The sequence below is a fragment of the Bombina bombina genome, chromosome 11 (assembly GCF_027579735.1).
Source record: "Bombina bombina isolate aBomBom1 chromosome 11, aBomBom1.pri, whole genome shotgun sequence".
NCBI classification, from domain to species: Eukaryota; Metazoa; Chordata; class Amphibia; order Anura; family Bombinatoridae; genus Bombina; species Bombina bombina.
In genome coordinates this window covers 54,039,911-54,065,551 of record NC_069509.1, presented here as the reverse complement: position 1 = coordinate 54,065,551, position 25,641 = coordinate 54,039,911, and the positions used below count along the sequence as shown (strand labels likewise).

General features: G+C 40.3%; 1 protein-coding gene across 1 annotated transcript in view; it reads left to right on the top strand.

The window, feature by feature from the left end:
- The first annotated feature begins 3,679 nt into the window (after nucleotides 1–3,679).
- C11H16orf96 (chromosome 11 C16orf96 homolog) overlaps nucleotides 3,680–25,641 on the top strand; it is a 66,970-nt gene continuing 45,008 nt past the window's right edge. Inside the window, exons 1-5 of the mRNA XM_053694195.1 lie at nucleotides 3,680–4,086; nucleotides 15,514–15,618; nucleotides 17,936–18,016; nucleotides 18,730–18,816; nucleotides 23,706–23,856. Coding sequence (XP_053550170.1) covers nucleotides 3,682–4,086; nucleotides 15,514–15,618; nucleotides 17,936–18,016; nucleotides 18,730–18,816; nucleotides 23,706–23,856 — 829 coding nt within the window. The 5' untranslated portion in view covers nucleotides 3,680–3,681. The remainder of the gene's footprint in view (nucleotides 4,087–15,513; nucleotides 15,619–17,935; nucleotides 18,017–18,729; nucleotides 18,817–23,705; nucleotides 23,857–25,641) is intronic.

Below are 25,641 nucleotides of genomic sequence, written 5' to 3'. Positions count from 1 at the left end.
GGCACAATATGTAGGTCAATCTACTAACACCTTAAGATCTCATGCTAGGGAACATTTAAGAGACGTAAAGAATTAGAATAAAGATTCTGCTGTGGCCAAACATTTTAATCTTTTTCACTTTACTAATGTTCCCAATTTCAAAATTAAAGTTATTGATGTAGCAAGGATCTCACAGAGGGGTGGAGATATAACTAAAATTCTTGATAAAAAATAACTTTTCTGGATCTATAAATTGAGGACCAAACTACCGCTGGGTATGAATCTAGAATGGGATATGAGGTATTGTGTGGAGTAAAATGTTCTTTGTAACATGTGTGCATTATTAGCTATAACATTAGCTCTATTTCAAATTAGACCCCCGAGAATCAATCATTTCCATATTACCATAGCAACTCCATTTATTTTATTTAATCTTATATAATTAAAGGGATACTAAACCCAAATTTTTTCTTTCATGATTCAGATAGAGCATGCAATTGTAAGCAACTTTCTAATTTACTCCTATTATTAATTTTTCTTCATTCTCTTACTATTTTTATTTGAACAAGCAAGAATGTAAGCTTAAGAGCCAGCCCATTTTTATTTAAGCATCTAGATAGCTCTTGCTGATTGGTTACTAAATGTAGCAAACCAATCAGCAAGCTCTACCAAGGTTCTGAACCAAAAATTGGCTGGCTCTTAACCTTCCATTCATGCTTTCTTAAATAGAGATAGCAAGAGAACAAAGAAAAATAGATAATAGGAATAAATTAGAAAGTTGCTTAAAATTGCATGCTCTATCTGAATAATGAAATAATAAAATTGGGTTTGGTATCCCTTTAATAACAAACTATTTTGATAATATATACATTTTTAATGAGAGTTTAATTATAAGATCCCACTTTAAATTCTATTCCCATTTTTCATATAGGGTTTTTATTATATTATATATATATTTCTTTGGTCTTAATTATGAGCATTTTTTTAGATTTGATGTGGTTACAAAATTATGAGTTCCGTTATGTGACCACAATATTCATTCCAATATTCTCCATGAATCTTTACTGCTCACCATTTGTTGTAAATCATCCATTGTAAATCATTTTTAAGTAGCATAGTCTCAACGCATATATTGCTTCATCATCAATTCTAATTGTTTATGAAATGTTTAATGATCATATGTTGTGTATCGTTTTGTCACTTTCACAAGTAATAATGTTTTTATTTATTTTTTTGAAGATGCTGTTACATTTTTAAAGGGAATGCATTTTTAAAGGGAATTATAGTACGTTTACCAGTCTGTCTGATAGCTATAGATTACGTCATCTCATGGAGAATGTTTCATTGGTGCTCCAGACCTTAAATGTATCAGCGGTTTTGACTTGATTTCAGCATGTATGAGTAAACGCTTTGCGGCGCGAAACATGTAAGATAGCTGAAACCCCCTTTTGGCGTGTTTGTATCTTTCTTTTTTACTGGAATAAAGAATCAATGATTTTTTAACTGTTGCTCGGTAGCCTTCTATTTTTTTGTTCACTTGAAGTAAAAATAAAACTTTCATGATTTAGACAGAGTGTAGAATAATTCAATAAAACTCCCAATGTTATCAAACTAACCTCTTTGTCATATTTTTTTATTTTCATGAGAACTTACTGAAGTAGGCTTAAGAGCGTGCACGCGTCCTAGGCAGTTAATCAAAAAGTGATCATCACCATCAATTAAATGTAAAAATACATAGAAACAAGTTATCAACAGTTGTGACGTGGAGAGAGAGAGGGGACTGTTAGGAAAGCAGAGAATGCTAGTCCAGCAGAATGAGGGTGAGTGGCTGGTCAGTTGGTGAGAACGGCTGGGCAGCCTGGAGAACAGTTTTTTCTTGTTTTTTTTTGTATCATTTAGTTTATCAGTGATCAACAGCCAATATCAGTCATTAATGGTTAAAGTAATGGTAAAGTTATTGTTCCTAAACAATATATGTAATCAGTGTGAATAAATATGCAAATGTGTACATTTTAAATGTACTACCACTTGGAAGTACACGTGGCGTTTTCACAGCTCATCCAGTCTTCTTGCAAGCCATACAGCTAACATAAAGTCATGCATTTTGTGTAGGGATGGGCGAATCTGCTGAAAGCGTAATTCGCTTGGTAGCACAAATAGTCCTGTGGACGTCCATTATGTTGATAAGAATAAAAATCCATTAAAATGCAGTAAACTAATGTTATTTACGGTTTTCAAATGATACTTTCATTTTGTTCATAATTAGATTGAATACCTACATTCAAAATTTTGAATGTAACATTCGATTTTAACAAATACTATTCAAATGTTCAATAGGTCATGTGGTAGGGAATTTAGTAAAATGATACATAATAGATACAAATATATTGTTTCAACATTTTCTATTTTGAATGTTACCTTTAAAGAGAGCATTAGAAATACTATTACATCGAACAAATGTTAGAATGTTGTACAAACATTCAAAATTCGAAACAAACAAATGTGTTAAAATTCGCTCAATTTTTTGAATGTTGCAAAACATTTGCGCCATCACTACTTATGTGAAGTTGTGACTAGCCGTATGGCTCGCAAGAAGATTGGATGAGCAATGTAAACATCACTGCTAGAAAAAAAAAGTGTACTTCCAAGAGGGCCGGCAGTGGTGAAGGTAAGGAATCCTAACAGCGGAACAGATTTAACCATTTCAGGCCTGAATACAGTTTAATTGAAAGGTACACATATACATATTTATGCACACTGATTACATATACATCGTTAAGGAACACTAACTTTACCATCACTTTAACAAAGAAATGTAGATTATTTTATTATAGCTCTGCAAAATCGAATATCGTGAAGTTGATCAAATTCGGCTGTGTTTCACTTGATAAGAATGTGATTGTTTTGATTAGAAAAAATTTGTACAATATCAAATGAGAATATTTGGAAAGATTGGAATTGAAGCCATTGTTGCAAACACTTCTGTCATATAGTGTTCAAGACACGTGCACACTTCTGATCTCAGTATGCTCTACTGGAAAGGAGCAAGTAGAGCAAGAGAAAAAAAAAAGGTCATTTTGACAGTAGAAGTGAAATGAGATTTATTTATATTTTAATATATAAAATTCTACAATTTCTGTAAAGTGCTTCCACCTACCATAGTTATTTATTGTTACCAAGTGTGAATACTTAAGCACACCTCAAGTTAGAAAACTAGACTTATGGGGGCATATCTATCAAGCTCCGGATAGAGCTTGAGACCCCGTGTTTCTGGCGAGCCTGCAGGCTCGCCAGAAACACCAGTTATGAAGCAGAGGTCTAAAGACCGCTGCTCCATAACCTGTCCGCCTACTCTGAGCAGGTGGACAGACATTGCCGCAATTCAACCCGATCGAGTACGATGCGGGTTGATTGACACCCCCCTGCTGGCGGCCGCGATTCTGCAGGGGGCGGCGTTGCACCAGCAGCTCTTGTAAGCTGCTGGTGCAATGCTGAATACGGAGAGCGTATTGCTCTCCATATTCAGCAAGGTCTGGTGGACCTGATCCGCACTGTCGGATCAGGTCTGCCAGACTTTGATAAATAGAGGCCATGGTTTGTACAGAGATTTATATTTGTACACAGTTCCACTTTGTGTGCAAGCTTGAATACATAATCTCCTTTGTGTTTTCCCCTGATTTAGGTCCTGCTTAATCTTCAGTAATGTCCTGCTCCGTATCGCTCAAAGAGCTGGTAAATCTGGCCATTGGAACCCCAGAACTTGGCGCTGTCAACTTCAATGCTCTCCATTCCCTGCTTCATGGCCTCCTGGAACATCTACAGCTCGGTGATGTCCAGAGGAACCTGTCTAGGGAAGAGAGGGACTTTATCCAGCCTGCTCTTACTATGGGAGGAACTGCCTCTGGGGCAGACAGGACATCCTCACTCTTCCATCAGCTACAGGACAGGATGTCAAAAATGGAGGAGAGGCTTCTCTGTCTGGATTCTTTGCCAAGCCCATCTAGTCTCCTGCAAGGTAGCCAGTCTCAGAACAAACCAGTCCAGGACATGTGGCAAATGATACAGCTGAAGAAGAAGGTGGAGTCAACTGAGGATGGAGTGAACAAGGTGAGGACATATGAAAGAGGCACTTTTTTTTACTAAAAGGGGCAGTATACACCAATTTTCATATAACTGCATATAATATACAATACTATAAGGAGTAACATGCACAAATACTGATACAATTCAGTATAAAACCTTTTAAAAACTTACTTAGAAGCTCCCAATATAGTACTGTTGATGAGGTTAGGCTGGGACACCCATTGAAAGGGTCTGAGAGCAGACCCTCCCACCTTCCAACTCCCCTGCATATGAAAATATTCATTATAAAAACAGGAGCAAGCTGACATCTGTAGACATCAGTATACATCTAAAAGTTTGGGGCTTGGTTAGGAGTCTATATAAATGGATCATATACAAAACATTTCTGCATAGTAAAATCTAGTCTACAATGTCCCTTTAACCCAATTTGAGAGACGTAGGGGTAGATTTATTAAGCAGCGGATGCTGCAATCTTCCCCCCATAATTGCAGGTTCCCCTGAAACAAAAGTTAAGAAACAGCATACGATCAGGATGATTGACACCCCCTGCTAGCAGCTGATTGGCTGTGAATGAGCAGGGGGCGGGATTGCATACGCATGCATTCAGGCATATGCTGTCGGCATTTATCGATGTCGGGCAGACATGATTCGCTACAGCTGATCATGTCCGCCCGACACTTGATAAATCGGCCCATTTGTGTAGTTAATTCCCATATGAAACACACTACTTGACTAACATACTCACTTGTATTAACAGCCGCCAACAACAATCTGCCTTCTTACACCCAGTCATGGAATAAGTAACTGTCATGCACCCTTACACTCAAGTAGGGATGAGCCAATGTTTTGCAAAATTCAAAAAATGAAACAAATTTCAACACGTGTTAGTTCTTTTTGAATTTGAATGTTTGTACAACATTCTAACATTTGTTTAACGTAATTGTATTTCTAATGCTTCCTTTAAATGTCATGTTCAAATCATGCATCATTCAAAATAGAAAAATTATATCTAAAATAGAAAAATTGTATCTAAGCTTGTGCTGACTGCCTCCATATCTCAGATCTTTTGACAGACTTGCATTTCAGACAATTAGTTCTGACTCTTAAATAACTCCACGTACATGAGCACAGTTATCTATATAAAACACATGGACTAACACCCTCTAGATGTGAAAAACTCCTCTAGCTGTGAAAAACTATCAAATGCATTAAGATTAGAGGCGGCCTTCAAGGGCTTAGAAATTAGCATATGAGACTACCTAGGTTTAGCATTCAACTAAGAATAACAAGAGAACAAAGCAAATTTAATTATAAAAGTAAATTAGAAAATTGTTTAAAATTACATGCTCTATCTGAATCAAGTTTAATTTGGACTTTACTGTCCCTTTAACAAGTGTTGCTAAAAATATATTGAATTGTATCCACAAGTAATTATAGCCTTTGTAGCTGACAGTTATATGTTAAACTGTGCTTATAACTTATATGTTACTAACTTTGCAACACTATAATTTATATTGTGTTGTTAATGGTTCATGATAGGAGCCTGACAAATTGCAGGAAACACGTAAGACAGTTCATACTGTCGGGCTAAATTAATCCTGAGTCATATATTTTGTGGATTTTAACTTAAAGGGACAGTCTAGGCCAAAATAAACTTTCATGATTCAGATAGAGTATGTCATTTTAAACAATTTTCCAATTTACTTTTATCACCAATTTTGCTTTGTTCTCTTGATATTCTTAGTTGAAAGCTTAACCTAGGAGGTTCATATGCTAATTTCTTAGACCTTGAACCCCACCTCTTTCAGATTGCATTTTAACAGTTTTTCACCACTAGAGGGTGTTAGTTCACGTATTTCATATAGATAACACTGTGCTCGTGCATGAGAATTTATCTGGGAGCAGGCACTGATTGGCTAGACTGCAAGTCTGTCAAAAGAACTGAAAAAAAGGGGCAGTTTGCAGAGGCTTAGATACAAGATAATTAAAAGTGTATTATTATAACTGTGTTGATTATGCAAAACTGGGAAATGGGTAATAAAGGGATTATCTATCTTTTAAAACAATAACAATTCTGGTGTAGACTGTCCCTTTAAATCAGTAAAGGATGTGTTTTTTATGGCATAATGGCTTTACATTTCTTTCCCCAGCTGATATGGAACTTTTACATGTATCTGTCAATCACAAGAGACAAATGTGTGCAGGCACCAATCAGCAGCTAGCACCCACTAGTGTAGGATATGTACATATTATTTTTTTTAACAATAGTTACCAAGAGTACAAAGTACATTTGAAAATAGAAATTAAATTAAAAGTGTATTAAAACAACATGCTCTATCTGAATCATACAAGTTTAATTTTTATTTTCATATCCCTTTAAATATAATATTCAAATTATATAATATTTGAAATTTTAGACAAATTTGAATAAATATATTTGTATCTAATATGTATCATTTTACTAAATTCCCTACCATATGAACTATTTAACTTCTGAATAGTATTTGTTAAATTGAATGTTACATTAGAAATTTCGAATATGGATATTCAATCTAATTATGAAAGCAACATTCTAAAATCGGAAATAACATTCGTTTAATGAATTTGAAGGAGTTTATCGACATTCGTTTGTCCAAAACGAATGTCCACAGGACTATTCGTTCAACCAAACGAATTGCACATTCAACACATTTGCCCATCCCTACCCACAAGGAGTGGTCTAGAATATTTATTACTTCGGACAAATCCTCTGTCCCAGCTGGTGCCTTAGAAACAATTCTCAACTTCCTACTGAGATTGTTTCTCACACCTGGTAAAGATGAAGAGCATTTACCATAAATCCCAGGAGGGAGTGTAATTGAAAAGGGTCTATGCTTCATATATGGGGAAGCTGTCCCTCACTGATAAATTATTGAACCCAAATACAAAAATATATTTATATATATAAATTCTTCTCCATTCACTCCAGAATAGACACTGCACTCACCGGATTTGTGTCAAGTAAAACGTCACTTTTATTGAAGCTGTATTAAAAAGGCATATTCCCAAATGTTTCGGTACCAACCGGGTACCTTGTTCACTGGGACAACAAGTGTGAGAAAAAACATTATACCTAAACATCTACCCCCCCCCCCCCACCTCTATTTAAACTACTCGTGTCATTTACTTCCGGTCAAGAGAGCCAATGGTCAGGGATCCGCTCAGGGATCCGCTCAGGGGTTGCATCCACCCCCTCACAACAAAACCGCATGGCTAATTTAAATAGCCTATCATAACGTGTTGTGTATCATATACGTCATCCATGAAAGTCCAGAGTATCCAGCACCTGGGGATGATAAACGGTTGTGCCAGCATCAAGGGTCTTGCATAAAACCCCAATATTGAAGAAGGCAAATAGAAGCAGCTATGCTTTTAAATGGTTAAGGTGTAGCGCGATCGTCAGAGGCAATTGGAGGGACTGCTGACTGTTTTGTCACATGGATGACGTATATAATACACAACGCACTATGATAGGCTGGACTTTCTATGGGTGACGTATATAATACACAACGCACTATGATAGGCTGGACTTTCTATGGATGACGTATATAATACACAACGCACTATGATAGGCTGGACTTTCTATGGATGACGTATATAATACACAATGCACTATGATAAGCTGGACTTTCTATGGATGACGTATATAATATACAACGCACTATGATAGGCTGGACTTTCTATGGGTGACGTATATAATACACAACGCACTATGATAGGCTGGACTTTCTATGGATGACGTATATAATACACAACGCACTATGATAGGCTGGACTTTCTATGGGTGACGTATATAATACACAACGCACTATGATAAGCTGGACTTTCTATGGATGACGTATATAATACACAACGCACTATGATAAGCTGGACTTTCTATGGGTGACGTATATAATACACAACGCACTATGATAGGCTATTTAAATTAGCCATGTGTTTTTGTTGTGAGGGGATGGGTGTAACCCCTGAGCGGATCCCTGACAATTGGCTCTCTCTCGACCGGAAGTAAATGGCACAAGTAGTTAAAATAGAGGTGGGAGGTAGATGTTTACGTATAACGCTTTTTCTCACACTTGGGGGTCCATTTATCAAGCTCCGTAGGGACCTTGTGGGCCCGTGTTTCTGGCGAGTCTTCAGACTCGCCAGAAACACAAGTTATGGAGCAGCGGTCTAAAGACAGCTGCTCCATAACCCTGTCCGCCTGCTCTGATGAGGCGGACAGGAATCGCCGGAAATCAACCCGATCGAGTACGATCGGGTTGATTGACACCCCCCTGCTGGCGGCCCATTGGCCGCAAGTCTGAGGGGGGGGCGTTGCACCAGCAACTCTTGTGAGCTGCTGGTGCAATGCTGAATACGGAGAGCGTATTGCTCTCCCCATTCAGCGAGGTCTTGCGGACCTGATCCGCACTGTCGGATCAGGTCCGCAAGACCTTTGATAAATAGGCCCCTTGGTGTCCCAGTGAACAAGGTACCTGGTTGGTACCAAAACGTTTGGGATATGCCTTTTTAATACAGCTTCAATAAAAGTGACGTTTTACTTTACAAAAAATCCGGTGAGTGCAGTGTCTATTCTGGAGTGAATGGGGATGAATTGATGTATTATATTGCACAGCACCCCGGTACTTATTCTTTGGATTGGTGAGTGCATTGGCAAACAAACTGTATCTATATATTAAAACCCACAATTTGTTTTTCATGATTCAGATAGAGAATACAATTTTAAAAAAAACTTTCCAGTTTACGCCTATTATTTAATTTGCTTTATTCTCTTGTTATCCTTTGTTGAAGAAGTAGCCATGTATAACTGGGAGCTAGTTAACACATTGGGTGAACCAATAAGATGATACATATATGTGCAGCCACCAATCAGCAGCTACCTAGGTATCCTATTCAACAAATTTTACATTGAAAAGCACTTAGGCTACATAAATTTTATGTATATTTGACACTTATTCAGATGCAGGAGAACACTGTTGGAACTGATTAAGGTTTGCTACAATTTGCTTTAATTTCATTTTTCTTTAAGCATCCTCTGTTAATTGGGTCTATTATTTTGTCAATTTATTGTTCTTGAGCTAATTTGAGGATGCATATGCGTCTGGTATATGTTAGCATGGCTGCACTTTGGACTCTGAGGTCTCTGAGGATGATGAATTTTACTTTCATCTTTTGAGAATTATTAATTCTCTTCTCGTGAGGATATTTTAATTGTGTTACTAGAACTGGTGCAATTGTTAGTTACTTTACAATGTGATATTTTGTTTTGTGTTTGTTTAAACGGCACCTTTTAATAAAGCTTTTGAAGAAAAAAAATTGATTAGGTGGTTGTTAATAAGAAACCATTCTGATCAAGACAGAGTAGCAAAGTAATTCAAAACCAGCATAAGAAATATCCTCAAATTTGCAATCTATAGAGATTTAAAACTCTGTAAATGTTAAAGGGATATTTTAGTTTTCAAATTAAAGAAACGCTCTATTTCTTTAAAGTTTTTTAATTTAAACAAATTACTTTATTTTACTATGTGTTTAACCTTTGGACAAGGATTAAATACATAGGGGCCGATTTATTAAGCTCCCCTTGATGCCTTAAGGCTCGCCGGAAACAGTGGTTATGAAGCAGTGGTCCAAAGACCGCTGCTCCATAACTTGTCCGCCTGCTCTGAGCCCGTGGACAGAAGTCAACCCGATTGGATACGATCGGGTTGATTGACACCCCCTGCTAGCGGCCTGCAGGGGGCGGCATTGCACAAGCAGTTCACAAGAACTTTTTGTGTAATAATAAATGCCAACAGCGTGTGCTGTCGGCATTTATCGATGTGCGGCTGACATGATACGCTATATCGTATCATGTCCGCTCGCACTATCTATCTATCTATCTATCTATCTATCTATTGGGTTCTTGTAAAGCGCGGCTATTCACCCGTAAGGGTCTCAAGGCGCTGAGGGTTGCAGTTCAGTCGAAGAGCCAGGTCTTGAGGTCCTTTCTGAACTTAGTTAGGGCGGTAGCTTGTCTGAGGTGCAGCGGGAGGGTGTTCCAAGTCTTGGCTGCCAGGTGAGAGAAGGATCTGCCTCCCGCTGTGGTTTTCCTGATGTGGGGGATGACTGCGAGGGCTTGGTCGGCCGATCAAAGTTGTCTGGCAGGGGCGTAGAAGGTAACGCGGTGGTTCAAGTATTTGGGACAGATGTTGTGGAGGGCCTTGAATGCGTGGGTGAGAAGCTTGAAGGTTATCCTTTTGTTGATGGGGAGCCAGTGCAGGTCCCGCAGGTGTTTGGTGATGTGGCATTGACGAGGGATGTCAAGGATTAGTCTGGCTGAGGTGTTCTGGATGCGCTGTAGTCTCTTTTGGAGCTTGATGGTGGTGCCGGTGTAGAATGCATTACCATAGTCCAGTTGGCTGCTGACGAGGGCGTGAGTGACAGTCTTCCTGGTCTCGGTTGGGATCCATTTGAAGATCTTTCACAGCAGGTGAAGTGTATGGAAGCATGCAGAAGAGACAGCGTTGATTTTCCGGTCCATGGAGAGTAATGAGTCCAGGATGATGCCTAGATTTCGTGCATGGTCGGTGGGGGTTGGAGGGTGTCCGAGGGCTGTGGGCCACAAGGAGTTATTCCAAGCGGATGTGGTGGGACCGAGGAGGAGGACTCCGGTCTTGTCTGCGTTCAGCTTTAGGCAGTTGCAGCTCATCCAGGTGGCGACTGCTGTCAGCCCTTCGTGGACGTTTCTATTGGCGGTGGTGGGGTCACTGGTGAATGAGATGATTAGCTGGGTGTCATCAGCGTAGGAGACAATATTACACCGCAGCTGATTTCTATGATAAATTGGCCCCATAAACAAAGTTGTGCTCCTGTATCACAACAAATGGGGATACATCTGGTCAGTCAATGAGAAGTAGTCATACTTGTGTATGCTCCAATCACTGGCCATTTCTTCATTTGGAGCAGAATGAGGCTGTGACAGAAGTGCAGCTTTGACTACCTGTTTGAACCTTTGAAAGGAATAACACAGAGAGCATTTACCTGGAGAGATTCACAGGGCTTGATTTATCAAGTGTCGAGCAGACATGATTTGCTATAGCGACGCATGTCTGCTGAACATTGCTAAATGCGACAGCATATGCTATCCGCATTTATCGTTTCACAAGCATTTCACAAGAAATGCTTGTGCAATGCTGTCCCCTGCTTACTGGCGGCCAATCAGCCATTAGCAGGGGCTGTCAATCATCCTGACTGCTTATTCTTAACTTTAGGTTCAGGCAAGGCTCAAATGATGGGCCTCTGAAACAGCATTTCAATTCTGTTAGGTGCCAAAAACATCAAATCTCACACATGAAATGAGCCAATTATTAAAAGGTTAAAATAATTACAACTACAACAACTTTGGAAGCGCCCTAATATAAGGTAAAAGTAAATGTTCGTAGGTATAAAATATTCACATTGTTTGGGATTCACCATTGGGGTTTAGGAGGTGTGGTCAGGATTTTACTCCCACACTAATGTCAAGCATGCACATACTTCCTAATATTTGTGGCTTTGTATCCAGGACCCAGGAGGTTCAGGGAGGCCTGTCGCCATTTTGTGGGGGGGCTGTGTTGGAGGGGGCAGGGATGCATGTGGGTAGTGTGCATGATCATGGGTGTGTTTGTCGGTCAGTGAACTATGTCTGGGCTATTCATGGGTGCGTCTTGTTTGTTAGTGGGCTGGACTGAGAAAAATCCTGCAAATCTGGAGATATGGCTGTTTCAGAGTGACTGAGAGCTATTTAAAATCTGACTATATTGTCTCTTTTTTGTTCTTTTACATTTTTATTGTTTTTGTTTTATTATGTGCATATATTTAAGTGAACTGTTTTACCGAGGACGCTTGTTTCCATTTTCATATGTTTGCTCTGCAAAGTTTATAAGGTACTATTGTGATGCCCGTGGTACCCAGTCTACACTTCCAAAGGGACGGTCTCCTACAACTAGCAGACAAGGGACACATACAAATGTCTTTGAATTGCACAATTTTAGTGTTGTGATATTGCAGAAAGTATTTTTCTGCAAGATACTAGTGTCACAAAAATGTGTCATTTCTACCAAATACTAGCGACCCTACCATTCTTAGCAGCAGCCAATAAGAACAAGAGTGCACAAGGCATATGTACATAAACTCAATGCAAATGAAAAGTTCTCACTGAAGGCATAACTTGCTGTTACATGTATACTGGAAAAATGTTCCTTTAAAAAACTGAAACTCGTGTGCATTTCCTTTTGCAGTTAAATGTCCCTTTATTTTAGACCACAGTTCATCTATTTTTTGCTTCTTTGGGGGATATTTATCAAAACCTCAACAATGCTGCATTCGCCGGCACCAATACGCTCGCCTAACATCGCCTAACATCGCGGCCGCAGACCTGAATATGATCTCCATATTTATATAAAAAGCCGGCAAAAAGACGTGCACCAAGTACGGGGCGATGAGCATCGGACTGTTGTTAACTAACAGTCATTGATCTCGCGTCTATTCTGCTTTTTCCCAACTTTATTTATACCCTGTCACTAAACGCCGCCTATACTAAAATGTTTAATCCCTATTCTGCCGCTCCCGGTTCCCGCCGCCACCTAAATAAAGTTATTAACCCCTATCCCGCCGCTCCCGGACCCCGCCGTCACTAAATAAACGTATTAACCCCTAAACCTCTGGCCTCCCACATCACTACCATTAACTAAACCTATTAACCCCTATACCGCCAGCCCCCCACATTGCCATAAACTAAATTAAGCTATTAACCCCTAAACAAGCCGCTAACTTTAAATTAAAATTACAACATCCCTATCTTATAATAAATTTAAACTTACCTGTAGAATTAAAATAAACTATTTTTAAACTATTAATTAACCTACCCTAACTATTATCCTACAATTAAATTAAACTAGCAATTCAATGAACTAAATTACATATTAAAAAACCCTAACCCTAATTAAATACTAGTCCTAAAGTCCATGTACACAGGCCAATTTTTGCAGTACAGCTGTTCCACCCCTTGCTCTCTCTATCCCCCTCTCTTCTGCTCTCTCTCTCCCCACTCTCTTTTCCTCCTTCTTTTGCGCTCTCTCTCCCCCTCTCTTTGCGCTCTCCCCCCTCTCTTTTGCTCTCTCTTCCTCTCTTTTTTGTCTCTCTATCCCCCCTCTTTTGCTATCTCTCTCCCTCTCTTTTGCTCTCACTATCCCCCCTATTTTGCTCTCTCTCCCCCTTTCTTTTGATGTCTCTCTCCCCCTTTCTTTTGCTCTCTGTCTCCCTCTCTTTTGCTCTCTCTGTCCCTCTCTTTTGCTCTCTCTATCCCCCCTCTTTTGCTTTCTCTATCTCTCCCCCTCTCTTTTGCTCTCTCTCTCCCCCCTCTCTTTTGCTCTCTCTCTCACCCTCTCTGTTGCTCTCTCTATCCCCCTCTCTTTTGCTCTCTCTCTCTCCCCTTTCTTTAACTCTCTTTCCCTCCTCTGTTTTGCAGTCTCTCTCTCCCCTTTATTTTGCTCTCTTTCCATCCTCTCTTTTGCTGTCTCTCTCCCCCTCTCTTTTGCTCTTTCTCTCCCCCTCTCTTGTGCTCTCTCTCCCCCTCTCTTGTGCTCTCTCTCCCCCCTCTCTTGTGCTCTCTCTCCCCCCTCTCTTATGCTCTCTCTCCCCTCTCTTATGCGCTCTCTCTCTCTCTGACCTCTTTTGTGCTCTCCCCCCTCTCTTTTGCTCTCTCTCTCCACTTTCTCCCCTTCTCTTTTGCTGTCTCTCTCCCTTTCGTTTGCTCTCTCTGTCTCCCCTCTTTTGATCTCTCTCCTCTTTCTTTTGCTCTTCCTCCCCCTCTCTTTTGCTGTCTCTCTCCCTCTCTTTTGCTCTCTCTATCTCCCCTCTTTTGATCTCTCTCTCCCCTTTCTTTTGCTCTCCCTCCCCCTCTCCTTTGCTGTCTCTCTCCCACCTCTCTTTTCCTCCTCTATCCCCCCTCTTTTGAGCTTTTTTGAGATCTTTGCACGGTCCCGCCCGGCCCGCCCATGCCACACCTGCCCCCGTCCATGTCACGCCCAGTCACGCCCAGCCACGCCCACGCCACGCCAGGCGGCCCGTCATGCTACTCGCTCTGAGTCTGCAGTATAGAAGGCCAGGTGTGTTTGTCCTCGTGCGCAGTCTCTACTGGCCATGACAGCTTCTGACAAACACACTTGGCCTTTTATAGTATAGTATACTATTTAACCTTATTAAAAATTACTAATTTACCACACAAAAAAAATGCTGTTACAAAAAAATTAAAAACACTAAATTACGAAAAAAAACAAACCAACCACATTATCAAAAATAAAAAAGAATTACACCTAATATAATCAAAATAACCCCCCCCCCCAAATAAAAAAACTCTAGCCTACATTAAACTACCAATGGCTCTTAAAAGGGCCTTTTGTGGGGCATTGCCCTAAAGAAATCAGTTCTTTTACCTGTAAAAAAAATACAAACACCCCCAACAGTAAAACCCACCACCCAACCAACCAACACCCCCAAATAAAAACCCTATCTTAAATAACCTAAGCTCCCCATTGCCCTGAAAAGGGCATTTGTATGGGCATTGCCCTTAAAAGGGCATTTAGCTCCTTTTCCTGCCCAGACCCTAATCTAAAAATAAAACCCACCCAAAGAACCCTTAAATAAACCTAACACTAACCCCTGACAATCCACTTACAGTTATTGAAGTCCAGCTTGGACTCATCCTATTGGAACAGCCAATAGGATGAGAGCTGCTCAAATCGTATTGGCTGATTGGAACAGCCAATAGGATTTTAGCAGCTCTAATCCTATTGGCTGATTGAAATATTTCAACCAATAGGAATGCAAGGGACGCCATCTTGGATGACGTCACTTGCATTCAAGTTCCAGTTTACAGTGGAGCTCCGCGCCAGATGTCTTCAGGATGGACCCGCTCCGCGTGGGATGGGTGATGATAAAAGATGCCGCGGAATAGTTGCGAGCGTACCTGTTAGAAAGTGTCAGATAGAGCCGAACGTGTATTCGGAACATCTGTAATGATGTAAGCATCGATCTGCATCGGATTGAGACCGGCGGATCGTATGTTACGTCACAGATGTCAACTTTTGCCGGTCTGTAGGCTTTGATAACTAGGTCGGATCAAGCTTGCAACAATTATGCTGCGGAAATTCCAGCGTATTTGCGGTTGACGGCTTGATAGATATCCCCCTTTACCTTTCTGTGTTTTTTCACATCCATGCTGCATTCTAACTTAGGGTCCAATTTTGCACTTATTTTCAGACCCATCTTTCTGTTTTTCAGTCACTTCTACCTCTCTATCTGAGGACCGTCACCTATCCCTCTTATTTTATTTTTTGTAGCAAACATTGTTTCTCTCACTATATACATCTCTGTCTCCTCTTTCCCCTGCAGGCTATGAGCGCTTTCCAAGAGTTGCTCAGCACTTTTAACAGCCTGAAATTAGCTACTGATATGATCAAGGACAGATTGGATGCCCTTGGGGACACAGTGACAAAAGTAAGTGCTGCATCATAAAATATAAACTAGTCTTGTATGGTGCTGTTCTCTACATAACACACACACATACGCACATATACACAAACACACACACACACATACACATACACACACACATACACATACACACATACACATATACACATGCACACACACAAATATATATACACACACATATACACAAACATACACACACACACACACATATATACACACACACATATACACACATACACACATACAGATATATACAAACACACATACACACATACATACACATACACACACATATATACAAACATACATACTCGCACACATACACACACATATACACAAACACACATATACACAAACACACATATACACACACACATATACACAAACACACATATACACAAACACATATATACACATGAACACATATACACATACACACACACACACACATACATATACACAAACACACACACATATACACAAACACACATATACACACACACACACATATACACACGCACACATACACACATATACACAAATACACATACACACACACATATGTACACACACATACACACATATATACACATACACACATACATATATATACAAACACACATACATACACATACACACACACACATATACACAAACATACATACTCGCACACATACACACACATATACACAAACACACATATATACACACACACATATACACAAACACACATATACACATGCAGACATATACACATACATATACACAAACACACACACATATACACAAACACACATACACACACACACATATACACATGCACACATACACACATATACACAAATACACATACACACACATATAAACACACATACACACAAACACACATACAGCTATACACAAACACACATACATACACATACAGACACATATACATACACACATATACACAAACACACATACACACGCACACACATACACACATACAGATATATACAAACACACATACATACACATACACACATACACACACATAAACACAAACATACATACTCACACACAAATATACACACACACTTATTTACACGCACACATACACACACACATATACACAAACACACATATACATATGCACACATATACACATACACACACACACATACATATACACAAACACACATATACACAAACACACATATACACACTCACACATACACACACACATATACACAAACACACATACACTTACACACACACATATACACAAACACACATATACACACGCACACATACACACACACACATACACAAACACCCACGCACATATACACGAACACACATATACACACACATATATACACACAACAGTAGAAAACCTTTTATCCAAGTTGTTTGGGTCCGGAAAAGGTTTGGATTTTGGAATATTTGTATATGTGCATCTATAAAATAGGACAGCTTGGAGAGGGGATGGGACGAAGTGTAAACAACAATATCTTATATAATATTTACTTGCATAATACATCTTATACCTGTAACCTAACGTTTGTTTTATACAGAGTCTTATACTTTTGTATACATAGAACCATCAGAAAGATAGCACAGTACTGTAATCAGAAAGGTAATAGTTATTGTTTTAAATAAATATAGATTATCATTTGCATTTTAGAACACAAAAAACAAACCAAAGACGCAGGTTAAAAGTGTAATTTACAGATGGGGAAAATTATCATTTTTAATAATTTTAGTTTTTTTAAAATATAATTGAAAAAGTATAGTTTTCAGAATAGTTCTGGCTATTGGAATTTTGGATTTGGGAATTTGTACGTACTCTGGGAGCAACCTTAAAATTGAGAGAAAAAAAACACTTATATACTGTATATCACATGAGCAGCCAAGAAGGTGTTCCACTGAGAGAGGGTGCACTAGGGGTTGTGTAATGATAATCTAATCCCTAAACATGGATGCTAAAAGAATGTAGGATTCCTAAGAGCAGGAGATAGATCTAGAAGAATTAGTCAGGAGAAGTGTCCCTTTAGCTGATCATTTGTCTCTGCTGCGCCCTCACCCTGTAGACTTTAAGCTCTTCTGAGAAGGGCTCTCCTTCTTCTGTACTAGTTTTGTTTAGTCTGTTATGTATTTGTATCTTACCACAAAGCCTTATCTCTGTACCCAACACTACGGAAGTGTGCGGTGCCTTACAAATAAATGATAATAATAACAATCATATTATCTTTGCATCAGAATGTCCCTTTAATTATGGGCGTTTGGGGTTTGAAAAATGTCTTATTAAATGTTTGAATAATGCTTCTGCTGTTTGTAGCTGAACATCAACGAGCTTCGTCAGAGATTAGAAGACCTAGCAGAACAGACGGAGAGAATACCCTCCCTGATGGACAAGCTGGTAAGCCAGAGCCTGGCCCTATCTTGCCAATTACAGATGTGGCACTAACACCTTCCTGCTTGACAATGGTCTAGATTGAATATTCATAATCAGTGGTGCAGCATATACCTCATAACATATAACCTCCTTTGTGCACATAGAATGAGTTCCATCAGAGCTGAAAAATAGGCTCAGGCATTTTAAGGAACAGCTACATTATCCAAATCATTAAATAGAATGTTACAAAATCGAAATTTCAAATGTGGATATTCAATCTAATAATAAACATTTGAAAAAGAAAATAAAATTCAAAAATTAGAAATAACATTTGTTTAATTAATTTTAAGGGGTTTTCGTCCTTATCGTCATTTGTTTGTCCAAAACGAACATTTGACCAAAAGAATAGTACTTTTGACACATTCGCCCATCCCTTGTACACAATGTAGTATATCTCACAGATCAAACACAAACTGAGAGCAATGCGGAAAAACAATAATTATAACCTTAACAATACAATCATGAAAGAAAACATGTGGGTTCCATGTTCCTTTAATGGCAGGAACACCCCCTAACGAAACAGTAGAAATATAAATAAAACGACGAATGAATTTCAAACCTAATCTCCCCTTTACCGTGATGGCACTAGGCAATCTCACAATCAACTGTAAATCTAGGCAATTATAATGCCCACAATGGTTACAAAATATACAAACATACCTTCTGTCTTTCTACAGACGACCCTGAACAATAAGCTGTCATCCTACCCTGACCCTACTGACCTGGTGACCTGGCCGTCCATTCATGATTCTGTGACCTCTAAGGTGAGAGTGGTTAGCTATGGCTTATCCAGTTCTAATACATGTAGGCAAATTTGATGGTAAGATTTTCTGACCCTTTGGTAAAGCACATACTGATGTCTCAACAACAAAATATTCTATTGCATGCAAATATGAACCTTATAAAAGTATATCTGTATATTCTTACTGATTATAAAGGTACAGTTCTGTATAACGCTGAAAACCAGGTCTACACATGCAACAAATGACATCAATGTTGGAAGATGTATGAGGAGTTATTGTTTCCCCTTTAATTATATGCTTCAAAATAACACAGAGGCTGAGATATTAGCTAACAGGGGGTTTGATGGCGGTCAGTAACTAGCAGCTATGAATGAGCCTGAAGGTTGTAAGAAGTGCTGTATCCTTTTATGGAGATAATATATATCTACAGCTACTTCATTTTGAAGGATAAAGGGGAAATGACCCAATGTTCATACAAAGTCAGGTAGCAGACCAGCAAATACAATAGGCAGGTAGCAGGCCAGCAGGTACTATAGGCAGGTAGCGGGCCAGCAGGTACTATAGGCAGGTAGCGGGCCAGCAAGTATGATAGGCAGGTAGCAGACCAGCAGATACAATAGGCAGGTAGCGGGCCAGCAGGTACTATAGGCAGGTAGCAGACCAGCAGGTACAATAGGCAGGTAGCGGGCCAGCAGGTACAATAGGCAGGTAGCAGGCCAGCAGGTACTATAGACAGATAGCAGTCTAGCAGGTGCTATAGGAAGGTAGCAGGCCAGGAGGTAAAGTAAGTAGGTAGCAGGCCAGCAGTCACAGTAAGAAGGTAGCAGGCCAGCATGTACAATAGGCAGGTAGTAGTTCAAGAAGTACAGTAAGCAAGTAGCAGGCCAAGAGGTACAGTAAACAGGTAGCAGACCAGCAGGTACAATAGGCAGTTATCAGGTCAGGACATACAGTAAAAAGCTAGTAGGCCAAGAGGTACAGTAAGTAGGTAGCAGACCAACAGGTAAACAACCATCAGTAAACAGGTAGCAGGCCAGCAGATACAATAGGCAGGTAGCAGGTCAGCAGGTAAAGTAAGTAGGTAGCAGGCAAGCAGGTACTATAGACAGGTAACAGGCCAGCAGGTACAGTAAGTAGGTAGCAGGCTAGCAAGTACTATAGGCAGGTAAGAGGCTAGCAGGTACAGTAAGCAGGTAGCAGGCTAGCAGGTACTATAGGCAGGTAGCAGGCTAGCAAGTACTATAGGCAGGTAGCAGGCTAGCAGGTACAGTAAGCAGGTAGCAGGCTAGCAGGTACTATAGGCAGGTAGCAGGCCAGCAGGTACAGTAAGTAGGTAGCAGGTACAGTAAGCAGGTAGCAGGCTAGCAGGTACTATAGGCAGGTAGCAGGCTAGCAGGTACAGTAAGCAGCTAGCAGGCAAACAAGTACTATAGGCAGGTAGCAGGCCAGCAGGTACAGTAAGCAGGTAGCAGGCCAGCAGGTAAAGTAAGCAATTAGCAGGCCAGCAGTCACAGTAAGAAGGTAGCAGGCCAGCAGGTACAATAGGCAGGTAACAGGCCAGCAGGTACAGTAAGAAGGTAGCAGGCCAGCAGTCACAGTAAGAAGGTAGCAGGCCAGCAGGTACAATAGGCAGGTAACAGGCCAGCAGGTACAGTAAGCAGGTAGCAGGCTAGCAGGTACAGTAAGCAGGTAGCAGGCAAACAGGTACTATAGGCAGGTAACAGGCCAGCAGGTACAGTAAGCAGGTAGCAGGCAAACAGGTAATATAAGCAGGTAGCAGACTAGCAGGTACAGTAAGCAGGTAGCAGGCAAACAGGTAATATAAGCAGGTAGCAGACTAGCAGGTACAGTAAGCAGGTAGCAGGCAAACAGGTACTATAGGCAGGTAGCAGACTAGCAGGTACAGTAAGCAGGTAGCAGGCTAGCAGGTACAGTAAGCAGATAACAGGCAAACAGGTACTATAGGCAGGTAACAGGCCAGCAGGTACAGTAAGCAGGTAGCAGGCAAACAGGTACTATAGGCAGGTAGCAGACTAGCAGGTACAGTAAGCAGGTAGCAGGCTAGCAGGTATTATAAGCAGGTAGCAGGCTAGCAGATACTATAGGCAGGTAGCAGGCCAGCAGGTACAGTAAGCAGGTAGCAGGCAAACAAGTACTATAGGCAGGTAGCAGGCCAGCAGGTACAGTAAGCAGGTAGCAGGCCAGCAGGTAAAGTAAGCAATTAGCAGGCCAGCAGTCACAGTAAGAAGGTAGCAGGCCAGCAGGTACAATAGGCAGGTAACAGGCCAGCAGGTACAGTAAGCAGGTAGCAGGCTAGCAGGTACAGTAAGCAGGTAGCAGGCAAACAGGTACTATAGGCAGGTAGCAGTCTAGCAGGTACAGTAAGCAGATAGCAGGCAAACAGGTACTATAGGCAGGTAACAGGCCAACAGGTACAGTAAGCAGGTAGCAGGCTAGCAGGTACAGTAAGCAGGTAGCAGGCAAACAGGTACTATAGGCAGGTAGCAGACTAGCAGGTACAGTAAGCAGGTAGCAGGCTAGCAGGTATTATAAGCAGGTAGCAGGCTAGCAGGTACTATAGGCAGGTAGCAGGCCAGCAGGTACAGTAAGCAGGTAGCAGGCAAACAGGTACTATAGGCAGGTAGCAGACTAGCAGGTACAGTAAGCAGGTAGCAGGCTAGCAGGTATTATAAGCAGGTAGCAGGCTAGCAGGTACTATAGGCAGGTAGCAGGCCAGCAGGTACAGTAAGCAGGTAGCAGGCAAACAGGTACTATAGGCAGGTAGCAGACTAGCAGGTACAGTAAGCAGGTAGCAGGCTAGCAGGTATTATAAGCAGGTAGCAGGCTAGCAGGTACTATAGGCAGGTAGCAGGCCAGCAGGTACAGTAAGCAGGTAGCAGGCAAACAGGTACTATAGGCAGGTAGCAGACTAGCAGGTACAGTAAGCAGGTAGCAGGCTAGCAGGTATTATAAGCAGGTAGCAGGCTAGCAGGTACTATAGGCAGGTAGCAGGCCAGCAGGTACAGTAAGCAGGTAGCAGGCAAACTGGTAATATAGGCAGGTAGCAGGCTAGCAGGTACAGTAAGCAGGTAGCAGGCAAACAGGTACTATAGGCAGGTAGCAGGCTAGCAGGTACTATAGGCAGGTAGCAGGCTAGCAGGTACAGTAAGCAGGTAGCAGGCAACAGGTACTATAGGCAGGTAGCAGGCCAGCAGGTACGGTAAGCAGGTAGCAGGCAAACAGGTACTATAGACAGGTAGCAGGCCAGCAGGTACAGTAAGCAGGTAGCAGGCAAACAGATAGTATAGGCAGGTAGCAGGCTAGCAGGTACAGTAAGCAGGTAGCAGGCAAACGGGTACTATAGGCAGGTAGCAGGCTAGCAGGTACAGTAAGCAGGTAGCAGGCTAGCAGGTACTATAGGCAGGTAGCAGGCCAGCAGGTACAGTAAGCAGGTACTATAGGCAGGTAGCAGGCCAGCAGGTACAGTAAGCAGGTACTATAGGCAGGTAGCAGGCCAGCAGGTACAGTAAGCAGGTACTATAGGCAGGTAGCAGGCCAGCAGGTACTATAGGCAGGTAGCAGGCAAACAGGTACAATAGGCAGGTACCAGACAAGCAGGTACCAGACAAGCAGGTACAATAGGCAGGTGGCAAACAAGCAGGTACAATAGGCAGGTACCAGACAAGCAGGTACAATAAGCAGGTACAATAGGCAGGTACCAGACATGCACATACAATGGGTAAACATGGAACAAGCAGAAGAGTGACATGCCAAGGGAATGCTAACAGTCTCTTTTATAGCACTTCAAGATGCGGACTGTCAACTGCTTTTATTTATTTTGTATTAGTTTTCATTAATGTATATAATAATATAATTTATGTACAAGGTTATGTACACCATAGCATGTCATTTTCCAACAAAAACACACGCTCTAAGCGTCAGTACAGTATTGCAGAACATGCTAATAAACAATTCAATCCTGTCAACTGTATTTATAGGGTTATTAAACAAACGTTTAATTATGTCTAGTAAAACACCTTTGTAGTATACTTATATTATTTATTTTGTACCTTTTCCTGTATTTTAATTCTGAAAATAGTTTGCTTTCTAATTCCTGATAAAAGTGGAAGTGCAGACTATAAACACTATTATATTTACACTCTAGCATGTCCATAATTGGCCTCAGCAGAGACGGAAACTTAGGTTACAACATGGTAGCACTCATCGCTTTATTCATACTAAAATGTTACACTTATTTTTTTTAATATATTTAAACAACTCATTTTAAACATAAATTTTCCTTATTTAGTGTTAAAATTCTACGTAAGTACTACTGCATTGTATTTTTCTATGCACTTGTTGAGTATGTGATTCCACTGTATTTAGTGGTTCTTTAAAGGGATATGAAACCTAAAAATGTTTTTTTGTGATTGAGACAGAGCATAACGATTTAAAAAAAAGTTTCCAATTGACTTCTGTTATCAAATTTGATTCGTTCCCATGATATTCTGTGTTTAACAGATACCTAGGTAGGCATCTGAAGCGCTACATGGCAGGAAATAGTGCACCCCTCTAGTGGTCTTGCAAATGGATAGGATTATTGCTAAAATGCTGCAATATAATGCTCCAGAAATTGTCCAGCTCCTAAGTATACGTCCCTGCTTTTCAAAAAAAGATATCAAGAGAACAAAGAAAAAAGTATAATAGAAGTACATGAGAAAGTTGTTTAAAATCACATGCTTTATTTGAATCATGAAATAAATGTGTTGTGTTTCGTATCCCTTTAAGTCTATGGCATTGTGCTTTGAGACACTTTGGTGATAAAGCACCACATAAATAAAACACTTATTATTGGGGATATAAAACCAACCACAGCGATTTAAGTTGACCTCTGATTATTTGCATGATAGATTTCAGACCACAGTCTCAGCAGTGACCTGAAGCAGACAAAAGCCAAAGGCATCCTGCGTAGTCTTGGACAATTGCCCAGTCGGCACGAGGATTTGGATGTACGAGTCCGCAGCATCGAGGATGAACTGCGCCGGCTGGATGGAGAGATCAGTGAGTATAGGCAGAAGGGCACTCTGGAGCTGTGATATATATTTTAGTCATTAAACGACCTAGAGGGCTACCGTTTATCATTTCTTTGTATTTTCTTTATTGATACACTTCATCTTGAAACTTAAAGTGAAGGTCAATTTTCATGTGAAAGTGCCCGGGATTTAAAAATACTTACCTTGTTTTCTGAAATGCCGGATCGCCGTTCTGAAACGATGCTCCGCCTGCTTCTTCCTGGTTTACTTACCCAGCAGTGATGAAACCGGCTTCCTCCAATCACTGCATTGCCTCAGGCAATGATTACCCCAGAGGGGAAGCTGTGATTGGAGGATGCCGGAATTGTCATTGCTGACGTATGAAGAGGCTTGCGACGGGCTGGTGAAGCACTGGAGCGGCTTCAAGAAGAAAAGGTAAGTATATTTAAAAAAAACGTCTGAAATGTCAATTTTCATGAATGAAAGTGCCCTTGTTTTTAATATTTTTTTTAAAAACCGGGCACTTTCACATGAAAATTGACCTTGACTTTAATAAAAATGAAAAAAAAAATAGTATAAAAATGAAAAATAGTTAAATAGTATCGGCTAGAATATGTAACCATTTTCACAAAAATGCAACCAATGTTGCACAACAGGAGAGAACCTTTCTCTTGTTTTTACATATTGAGGAAAAGCTATCAAAGTGGAATCATACCACACATACATGCAAAATAACTTTATTAAAGGGACAGTCAAGTCAAAATAACACTTTCATGATTTAAATAGGGCATGTAATTTTAAACAACTTTCCAATTTACTTTTATTACCAATTTTGCTTTGTTCTCTTGGTATTCTTAGTTGACAGCTAAACTTAGGAGGTACATGTGCTAATTTCTTAGACCTTGAAGGCCGGCTCTAATCTGAAAGCATTTTGACAGTTTTTCACCACTAGAGGGCGTTAGTTCATGTGTTTCACATAGATAACATTGAGCTCAGGCACGTGAAGCTTTAGGAGTCAGCACTGATTTGCTAAAAATGCAAGTCTGTCAAAAGAACTGAAAAAGTGGGCAGTTTGCAGAGGCTTAGATACAGAGTAATCACAGAGGTAAAAAGTATATTATTATAACTGTGTTGGTTATGCAAAACTGGGGAATGGGTAACAAAGGGATTATCTACATTTTTAAACAACAAAAATTCTGGTGTTTACTGTCCCTTTAAGGCATTGCACACACTTACACACACACAGATTAAAAATAGTTTAAACTAGGGGTGTAACTGAGGGAAGTCTCAGAGAAATACTGGATATTAGATCAGATTATTAAGGTAGGATTGGAATATATCTTAGAGGGAAAGCTTGCTTAATACAAACTACTCCAGCAAATATATAAATTAAGTAGTTCAGAGCGTTCCCAAAGATTAAAGGACCAGTCAACAGATTTGCATAATTAACAAATGCAAGATAACAAGACAATGCAATAGCACTTAGTCTGAACTTCGAATGAGTAGTAGAATTTTTTATAACAAATTTCAAAGTTATGTATATTTCCACTCCCCTTGTACCATGTGATAGCAATCAGCCAATCACAAATGCATATACGCATAGTCTGTGAATTCTTGCACATGCTCAGTAGGATCTGGTGACTCAAAAATTGTAAATATAAAAGACTGTGCACATTTTTTTTAATGGAAGTAAATTGGAAAGTTGTTTAACCCCTTAATGACCGAGGACCTGCAGGGTACGTCCTCAAAAAAAAGGCAGTTAACGCCTGAGGACGTACCCTGCACGTCCTCGGTGTGGAAAGCAGCTGGAAGC